The sequence below is a fragment of the Triplophysa rosa genome, linkage group LG10, assembly GCF_024868665.1.
Source record: "Triplophysa rosa linkage group LG10, Trosa_1v2, whole genome shotgun sequence".
Classification (NCBI taxonomy): Eukaryota; Metazoa; Chordata; class Actinopteri; order Cypriniformes; family Nemacheilidae; genus Triplophysa; species Triplophysa rosa.
Genome location: NC_079899.1, coordinates 25,877,992 through 25,888,409, shown reverse-complemented (window position 1 = coordinate 25,888,409; position 10,418 = coordinate 25,877,992). Strand labels below are relative to the sequence as shown.

At 42.3% G+C, this 10,418-nt stretch overlaps 2 protein-coding genes across 3 annotated transcripts; one reads left to right on the top strand and one right to left on the bottom strand.

The window, feature by feature from the left end:
* Positions 1-34: 34 nt before the first annotated feature.
* Positions 35-2,921, top strand: LOC130560406 (uncharacterized protein C14orf28 homolog). The gene is made up of 2 exons (XM_057344146.1): positions 35-2,049; positions 2,131-2,921. The coding sequence occupies exons 1-2, from the start codon at positions 1,892-1,894 to the stop codon at positions 2,312-2,314; spliced, it is 342 nt and encodes a 113-aa protein (XP_057200129.1). The 5' UTR covers positions 35-1,891; the 3' UTR covers positions 2,315-2,921.
* Positions 2,922-3,079: 158 nt separating this feature from the next.
* LOC130560404 (kelch-like protein 28) lies at positions 3,080-10,380 on the bottom strand. 2 transcript variants are annotated; one of them, XM_057344144.1, is made up of 7 exons: positions 10,275-10,380; positions 9,812-9,916; positions 8,767-9,027; positions 7,590-8,227; positions 6,985-7,428; positions 6,321-6,529; positions 3,080-6,215 (listed from the first exon to the last, which is right to left on the bottom strand). In XM_057344144.1, the coding sequence occupies exons 3-7, from the start codon at positions 9,025-9,027 to the stop codon at positions 6,052-6,054; spliced, it is 1,716 nt and encodes a 571-aa protein (XP_057200127.1). In that variant the 5' UTR covers positions 9,812-9,916; positions 10,275-10,380; the 3' UTR covers positions 3,080-6,051. The 2 variants fall into 2 exon arrangements, with proteins under 2 accessions (XP_057200127.1, XP_057200128.1); XM_057344145.1 differs by lacking the exon at positions 9,812-9,916 and having other exon boundaries at positions 10,275-10,367.
* Positions 10,381-10,418: the final 38 nt, after the last annotated feature.

Sequence of the window (10,418 nt, the reverse complement as noted above, 5' to 3'; positions counted from 1 at the left end):
CTTTCCACGCGTTTTAAATATTAATGCCCCCTAAACAATACACACCTTGCGCAAGCATTTCTTAATTTCTTCCAAAAAGTGGTGGGGACATGTCCCACCCGCAAATTACGCCTATGCCAAAATTAGATACCATCTAATACCACAGCAAAAACCATTGACCTAACAAATATAAAGTTCAAACGTTATTAAAGACAAGTAAACAGTCAGTAAAGAACTCTCTGTCTCTTTCGGGTTGCTCACGTTATCAGCCACAGCTGTTTTACACCGCATGCAGTCAGTAAATAAGAACAAATGAACAAAACAAAAAAAAGACAAGCTGTAGCACATAATATAAATAAACAGAAGACATTCCACATTGCTTTAGGTTTTTAGGCTTAATGGTGTTCAGCTACAGATATAATCAAATGCAATAATCAAAATGCAAAATAATATTTTCAGATGACAGAATGCATATTCTTCACTGTGTTAAATATAAAAATGACGACTGACTGTTTTCCAGGATTCTCGTCAAGTCGGGTATTTTTGACATAGTTCTGTGTGTGTTTGTCCCTTCAAGCACAAGAAGACACGGAAAGAAAGGGAGAGAGAGGTCTGAGGCGCAGGCTGATCGAGCAAGTCACAAATCCGTCAACAGACTCGACTCTCGAGCGTCTTTCACAGTGGCTATCGGGCACTCACGTGAGCCCTGAGCGGACTAGCTTTCTAACGGTAGACAAAGAGAACTTAAAGGCGGGGTGTCAGTAGAGCTGTCACGATTATTAAATAATCGTCTCATCGCGATGGTTTCAGATCATCGCAATTATCGCACATCTCTATTGAAGACACTAGGGGGAGCTGTAGTGCATCTGCATATTGCATATTTTAGTGTATATATTGTAACTAAAGCATGGTAATACTTGTAAAATGTACCACCACAACACAATCACTTTAAAAAAAACTAATGCGTGTACCATAAAAATATCCTGCAGTACAGTTTAATGTTATTTCAGTGTGAAAACCAGTCTACCAAAATTTCATTAACACACAAGTAAACTTTTACTGTAGTCTTGCAAGTGAGAAAAAAACAGACTAGAAGCTTTTCTATGACTGATAGCATTGTAATGGTGGCTTCAATTCACTCCTGATCAATTTACTTCATTTACAAGTATTTGGTGGTTGTATTATTGACAGGTAAAAGCCTAAACCTTCAGTATGATGACCCAATTTTTTCCTATGTATTTCCAAGAAAAAGAACATAGTCTTTATATTCAGAACAATATGGTCGTTTCAAAGCTGAAAAGTCAAAGCTCTAAAACAGACAATTAATCGTCATAATCGCAATGATTTATTAGACAATTAATCGTCAGCCAAATTTCATAATCGTGACAGCCCTAGGTGTCAGATTTCTCTTAGCCGTTGTTGATGTTCAAATCACCAAAACAAACACACCCCTACCCCCATCTTACGCTTTCGTCTAATGTCTAGTGTGTGTTAGAAGTCTGGAACGGTGAGAAAACATTTGTGCTTTGTACGTTTTTTGTCTTTAAGCCAAGCTTTTAGGTCTTTAGCCGGTAAAGTTTAAATCCCGTCTGGCTAGCGCGTGGAGAGCAGGCGGTCTGCTGGAACACCTTCAACCACATGAGCGTCTAACGTTACACCACTAACACAATCCGGTCGAATGTGTTTTCGACTTCTTCTGGATGTTGTAGAAAGTCGACAAGCTCAAAACGTTTCATACCCCCGTTTACACCTGTGTTAACGTCATCCACTTGTGATCCGATCGACCAAAACGCATATCAGGTGTAGGCTACAGGGGCACTTCAGGGGCCAATAAGATTTCAGCTGGGGCCAGCGCCCCTCTGGCCCCACCCCTAGATCCGCCAGTGGGTCACTGCTATGTTGAGATGGCTGAATGGACATGGTCATGTGTTTCAGATGCAGCGGGTTGAGAGAATTCAGTCAGCGTGTGTTTTGTCACGGCCCTCCTCCCTTCATCATTCTCAACATGCAGATGTGGCAGTCTGAGGATCTGTCTTATGTACCGTATCGTCTGGAACTGTCTGATCAACGGTAGATCTCAGCTGTGTCTATAGATCTTACAGTGCTTTACTGGATATTGTGGATGTGTGACATTGATGTTGTATACTGTAGGTACTCGTTAGAGGGCGCTACGCTCTTCAACAGAGATGAACATCATTATTCCGCCGTATTCCAGATGGACGGGTACTGGATGCATTATGACGGCCTCCGATCGGACAATCTGGTGCTGTTAAACAAACCACCGGAGTTCCTGCTGCTCTCCTCTTTAGTTTACATCAGATCTTCAGACAAATAAACGCCACACAATATAAACACTTCTTACCATCATCACAAACCTCTTCAAAGTTTTCATTCTTTATCCCTTCAGTCCTGCTGTCGCTGTGTTTTATGTTGTCCATCGAACACTAATTTCTGTATTTGTTTGTCAGTATTCCCTTCACAAATGGTCTCCGTTGATTAATGACTTTTCGTGTTACAATATATTTTTGTGTATGAGGCGATAAGATGATATCAGATCAGAAATTTTATACTCTTATACATCATTCTTTTTGTAATTGCTCTATAAGACCGTCTGGCCTTGCGGAGCTTTTCTCTGGCGTGCTTGGAATCCAAGAATATTGATGTGAACTATAATAGTTTTGGAATTATTAAAGTGAAAAAGCTCACAACTGCATTCAACAACCAGTCATACACAAGCCAAAATCATGCGTTATTTCTGTCTGAAACAGTGTTTCACGTCAGGGTGCTTGTTTTACACAGATTGTTAAAGGTCAATTCAATATTTTCTTAAGTCACATTAGCATTCTATCAGTTTTACATTGGTTCAGTATGCTTATTTGTTCTCAAGTCAGTTCTGGTTTTACATGTAACTGATGCCGATTGTCTGTTTGTAAATCTTGATTTCATGCATAAATTTGCTTGAAAAAATTCCTTGTCTTTATTTCTTAATCTGCCTGAATATTTCAAGTTTCAGTGCATTGTTAGGGGAGTTGAATCACAATATCAATGCATTTTATGTTTTGTATTTCTAATATGCTGTCATGTCAAATGTTGGGTGGAGGGTGATTTACTGAAATTTTGTCTTGGGTCTCGAAGGTCTTTCGGTGATGAAATGATAACGCAGAAACACATTTCCAGGCCTTTATTTAAGATTCGATCAGCTGCAACACATAAATAAATTGGCAAAAAAAGGTGTGCTATGTTCTCTCGATGCTCGATAAATGTAAAAAAAAAAAAAAAAATAGTGCATCTGTAGCTAATATTATCTGTTTAGTTCCAGTAACAATCCACAGGTTTATCAAAAAATCATTCTAATCCAGACACAAAGCAGACTGCTTTCCTCATGAGAAATCCAGACACAAACATTATGTGTACAACGGTCAAACTACACTTTCATTCATAAACAAGCACTTTGGTGAACGCAGCGACGGTCAGGACAATAAAACACACATTTAAACATCCACTATTTTGCAGTTTCATGTTTTCAGCTTTACATTTATGGCCATTAGAATTCAGTTGAAATAAGAAAACAACATCACTAAAGGATTGCAATAGAAGAGCGTGATGTCATCACCATTTCATTACATGAGATGCATTCATTCATAACTACAGCCTGCAGTCATGTGATCAACTTATAGCAAATGAACACACGTGTGCGACTTCGGTTCACATGGAATCAAACACAAGACGAGATGTTGGTCAGTGTGAATCACTTCAGATGTCCTTGACACAAAGAAACAGTTCTTATTGCTAGTCAAACACAAACCTTTTCCTTCTTGACCTTTGAAATCTTACTGTTGACATTTATTCTTTTAAATGTGTAGCCACATGACAGTATAATCACAATAGAGTAAAGATTGTGATTTTCATGTCTAAACGATCATAGCCAATCAGAGTGTTTTTAACAAACTTATAAACATAAATATAAACTCATATTCGTTGTAAATGCAGAACAGCACGTTTGTAAAAACATACAGTAAATAAAAAACCAAAGCAGACTCAACATGCCATTCGGTCAGTCACAGGATATTAAAACACCTTGGCTATTTGATGATTAAAAAAAAGAGAAATTGTATTATTGCATTGTCAGAATGCCTTCAAAATAAATATTCGTATCTACAAAGTATCAAATGGTTTTGTAAGTGCACAATTCGTCCGATTCATTCATTCAGTGAATCTCCGAGGAATGAATCAAACGGAATCTGTAACTGAACATCAGACTCGCTTCCGATTCCTACTGATGCTCCGTTTAAATGAATCTGAAGTGAAATCAAACAGAAATACAAGAGAAACTGAAATGCTTCTTCTGTTTGACTGCACATGGAAAGCTGAAATGTGTTGGCACTGGTGTGATGTGCGATCATGAGATTAAACAGAAGTTTGACTGTTTTTTACCTGTTCATCACTAAACGTGTAATGAGATGAATGGATTTATATAGCAAGAAATCTCATGTAGATTGTGATGAGCTGTTGTTTGATGCTTCTTTAAGCATTTTAACACAAACAAAGATGAGAAAATCAAGTTTCACTTGATGAGAAACACAAAACCACAGAATCCTGAAATTAGCACCAGTCATTGTGTGTGTGCTTCAGTCATACAGAAAACACACACACACACACACACACACAGGAATCTTTAACGTAAGGGATAATGTACAGGCAGCCGGTTGTTATCGCAGAAATAAGCCCTGACAGTCTGATCAGGACCTGATGCGAAGCGGAGGCGATAACAGCCGGCTGGCCAATCAGAATCAAGCATTCCGACCATCCGTGTAATAAATTGTGTATAAAGAACATGAAGCTGAGCATTATGATTTTTTTGTTTGTTCTTTATCATATTCTGAATTTTTACAGTACATATGCTGCACTCCCTTGTAGGGATGTAACGATTCACTCAGCTCACGATGCGATGCGATTCACGATTCTGATCTCACGATGCGATTTATTCACGATTTACTCACGATTTATTTTGAAAAAATGAGTTGAAACCAATTAGAAATGAACAACGTCCCTTGCATTATTTCTTAAATGCTTCACGTTTCTTTGTATGATAAAATAATGTTTTATTTCAAATAACAAAACTAAACTGCAATTTTATAACAAATTAATAATAGAAAAAGTCTCTTTAATATAAACAAACTAATACTGTCTGTGCTTTTCTTGGATTTTTTTGCATTAAAGAAATATCAGCATCCACGTTTAGGTTTGCAGTGAAAATAGCGGCCCCTGCTGTTCAAAAAATGTATTGCGATTCAGTTCAAGCCTCAACCGATTTTTATCGTCGCTCATTATAACCGATTTTCAGCCGGCTCACGGTGAATCGTTACATCCCTACTCCCTTGCGGTTATATAGTTAATTAATAAATATAAATCATAAAATTACAGAACAATCTGAGAATAATTGTATTAATTATGTTAATAATAATAATAATTTTGGGGCAAAAATGTGCATTGTGACATGACATGAACACAATACCACAATGCAAAACATCTCAGCTTCATTTTCTTTATTCTGGATAACTTCTGAATGTTTCTCTTGAACGGTGGGTGAAATATGAGGCAGATATTTCATGTGAGACGGAGGATTCTCAGAGACAACACACACAGTCATCATCAGTATGTCAGTGCATTAGTTAGATGAGTACAGCTCACGTTCACATTTACTATCAGCTCACGCTATATACAAGACACGAGGCAGCCCTTTATCACAGAGTATACGCGCGCGCACACACACACACACACACACACACACACACACACAGACACGGGACTGGATCTGTCAAACGTAAAGGGGAAAGTGCTCAGAGGCAGCTCTGGAACGCCTCACACACGCACGCGCTGTTCCACGTCCTCTGCGGGTTCCGGAAGGCTCTCGGCGCCGTGCTGGCGTGTGGCAGTCCCGCCGCCCTCGCGTGTCCTAAATACTCCACGTGAACGTCAGAATGTGACGCAGATGAGCGGAAACACGCCACAGAAATAGAAGCCATGTTTCCCCTTGTCCTCTCTCGTACAGCGGCAGCCATGAGCCCGGGGTCAAAGGGCAGTGAGGCCTAAGTTACAGCGGCAGTACATCATCCCGCTAGAGTCGTGCCAGCTGTCCGTGATTGGATCGTAACGCTGGACCGTATTCAGGTACGAGGAGCCCGAGTGACCGCCCACCACATACAGGTAGTTATCCACCACAGCAGACCCGACTCCTGCACACACAGAGAACATCATCTACATTCAACTCGCGCTTATTTTCATCACAGCCTGCCGTCAATTATGATGTTTTATTATAATCATATCAAGGTTCTGTTTACCTGTGCGGGGCTCGTTCATCGGCCGACACGTCGTCCACTGGTTCTGATGCGGGTCGAATCGCTCGATGCTGGATAAATGAGAAACGCCGTTGTGCCCCCCCACGACGAAAATGAAGCCCAGCATCACGCCCACTCCAAAGTTGATGCGTTTATCACCCATGGACGCCACCATCTCCCATGAGTCTTTGCTTGGATCGTATCTCTCCACACTGTTCGTGAACACAAGAGCTGTTAAACATCAAACTTATGTGACTTTGAACATGTTAGCGTCGCAAGTCTGCTCTACATATGACTCCGTTGAAGTCTTTTGGTTATCTGATGACTTCTGTGATCTCAGAATCACAAACGATTCTAGACAAATCGATTCGTTCATTTAAAGATGACAGATGAGCTGGAATAGTGAAATGACTTTAAACGAAGAGAGAAAACATGACAGCGGCCAAGTGTGTTTCCACAGCCCCAGAACGCTCTTCATGTGTTTAGAGACTCTCTCAAGAGAGCCGCTGTGATCATAGAAACACAACACAACATGAGCCACGAGTGAACAATGACGCTCGTTAAAGGACACTACACACAAACTACTCTGAATTTAAACACACAAACCACTAAACTACACCAACGCACAATTCCCAGAATGCATCAGCTGAGGAAATAACATCGGTACCTGTTCATATGCGCAGGGCCGTAGCCTCCGATGGCGTAAATCATCCCGTCCAGCACAGCCGTGGCGAAACAGCTGCGCGATTTGGTCATGGGCGCCACGGGCTGCCACTCCTTGACTTTGGGCACGTATCTCTCCACAGACTGAAGGTAATACTGACCGTCATATCCCCCCAGAGCGTACAGGTCCCCGGCCAGCACCACCACACCCAGAGTGCTCCGGCATTCAGCCATCCGCTCCACACTGGACCACGTGTTACTGTCAGGGTCCCATCTCTCCACGCTGCTCTCGTGTCGCCGGTAACTGATGCCCTGACGCATGTGTGTGGCGATCCCGCCCACCACGTAAACCTTCTGGTCCAGAACCGCCACTCCAAACTCATAACGTGGAACCGTAAGAGGAGCCAGACCGATCCACGAGTCCGTCTGTGGGAAGTACATCTCCATACTGACACACACAACACACAAACACATCAACTTTAGGCATCATATCATTTTCAATCAAATTAAAGCAAATACAGTGAACATCACTTGTGTACGTGACACACACACACACACACACAGTCAATTCCAGCTGAACCAAAGCGGGAAACTCAACGACTCTTTCACCTTTCCAGGGTGGCGAAGAGGCCGGCTTTTCCTCCCACCGCCAGCAGGACTTTAGGAGCGCAGCGCGGGCGCGTGGACAGCACGGTCTGGTAAGAGAGGCGGTGCTCGGGCAGAAAGTGATATTTGAGGGCTTCGTTGAGCAGGTGTTTGCAGGCGTGATCGTCACGGATCAGGTGATTGGCCTCGTAGAGTCGTGTCAGGAACTTCACGCTCAGCAGCGGCAGTCGCACGCAGTGCAGGAGCTGCGCCAGATACTGCTGCCGCTCCGCCGGGTCGTATTTGATCCACGACTCCAGCGCGTAGAAGACCGTCTCCTCCGTCACCACGTTCAAGCAGTCGTTTGACACGATCTCGTCCAGCTCGGCCCGCGTCAGTTCGAAGAACTCCTCCGTCTGACACACCTCCTCGAAGTTCTGACAGATGAATTTAGTGGCTGCCAGACAGAGATCGTGACAGCCGTAGGTTTCTGCGAACCGTGAAATGCCGATGCAGTTCCCTGCGTCCAGCTGACTCTCCAGAAAGCTGCAACACTCTTTCAGCACCAGTTTAACCTGTAGGAGGTTCGCGGCGGGGAGCAGAGACTCCACCGTCTCCTGTGAGATAAACACGGTTCCCGTGTACGCGTACTCCACGATGGCCTGATGAACAAACACACGACACGTGAAGACAACTTCTTACATACTTATGAGTGCGTTTCACTGCAGGCTGGAAAGATTTGAAACAGCAGCTGTGTGTGCCAAGGAGTTCACATCCACGTTTCACCACAAAATCAGAAGACAAACTATTGTTTTTTACATTTGGACATTTGTATTTTTAGACTTCCATGACAACCGCATCGCCCCTCAATCTCTCATTATCATAACATGCAAAAATAAACATTTTCATGGCTATGTGGTCTGGATGTTTAAACTTTGAATGTAAATCACTCCTAATGATGACGAGCACAAGACTCCGATACAGTCATGTTTGGAGTATTTATCTCAGCATAAAAGTAGATTATGGTGTTCTATTAAAAAACACATGATCGATTCAAAATGCTAAATGCATTAATGGACCTAAAAATGTTATCAACACAAAATTCTTCTCTTTTGAGATGAAACGGGACCTGGAGTCATCTGAAATAGTTTGCGGAAGGGAACGAGTAGTGTGGAGGTTTTATTAAACACAAGCTCATCACCTTAAGAGCGGCTTCGTCCACGCACTGAAACTCCACCTCTGAGGTCTCTTTCTCCGACAGGTTTCCCGTGAACATGGCTTTGAAATACGGGCTGATACTGGCCAACACCACTTTGTGGGCGTGAATCTTGGCATCACCCACTCGCAGTACGATGTCACAGAGCTCATGGTCCTGTCGCAGGAGCTGTAGACCCTGCAGGAGCTGCTCGGAGTGTGGACGCGTCAGACTGGCAAACATATACGACTTTGCCGACTGGTCCATCTTACAAACACAAAAGTGAAGTGTCACGTTTTTCTCACATCCTTACACCCCAAACTAACACAACTGGTTGAAAGAAACAGGTCAATGTTATGACCATTAACTGAAACACAAAATAGTATTTATTTAACATCTCAAACATGACACAGTGCCACAGCAGCACAGACTACTGACACATTCATGACATACACACGCACACACAAACTCTACATGACACACTCTTTCCCTATTTACTGATTAACACAGAGAAGTCTGTCCTAGAAAGACGTAAAATGAAGAGATGCACATGCTTTTTTTGTACTTTTTGGCCCTTATAGCTGTTTTATTTTTATAGGACAGTGGGAGAGAGACAGGAAGTTATGGGATGAGAGAGAGAGGAATGGACTCCAACTCGGGTCACCCAAAGTGCTGCTGCACAACATGTCCCCTGGACCACCGGCCGAGTCTATAAGCATCATTTGACACGGCTCTAGACAGCCCACCGGGTGTTAAAACACAGCTAAACACCCATTTTCTCAACCAAATCAATTCAAAGACAAAAAGCGACATATGATTGCTGACAATGCTGTCTAGATGGGGAGCTCACTAGGTTTTGAGAGTCATGATCTTTAGGGAACATTAGACTCTCAGTGGAGCAGCAGATGAACAAACAACAGTGATGGAGAAGCTCACACACTAGACTTCATCTCAACTGAGGCTCTTTTTAAACAAACCTGCAAGCATCGGGTCACAACATGAATGTTTTGTTAGTGTCAAATTTAAAGTCCTCATTTTTACAAATACTTACATAACAATAGTCGTGAATCGAAAGATAGAGATCGTCCTATCAGACCCCCAATGAAGTCATCAACTGATTATGATGGACAGAACGCTGTCTACGTCAGAAGGAGACCTATAGGTTTTAAGACACAGATGCCCGACGGTGCGTAAAAAGCGCACTAGATTCGGTTCATCATACTATATCTATGGTTAGTTAGAACGACAGCAATCACATGATATATATTCACTGACAATATTAGAGATCCCACAGACGTTCATTAGTCACTGACACAGATTAAAATCACCTTCATCACAGAGTGATATGAATAACGTTAATCATAAAAAATGCTCATGAAGAGAAGTGCTAGCGTTAGCATCTGCATATAGAGCTCCGGTGCAGCACAACACGCTGTTAAACTCTGATTTATACTGTCCTCACGTTTACTTCAGCCATGGAAAATGCAGAAATAACATGTTCATGGAGTGTTTACCTGTATTTGTGAGGGATGTCTGACAGTTTGAAGCTCAAAGCGGCGGCGGCTGTCAGGAAAACAAACACAAATCAGCGCATGCGTCACTTCCGGAAAACCAGTCAGCGGTGAAAAAAACCCGCTAACGTCCCTAAATAAACACAA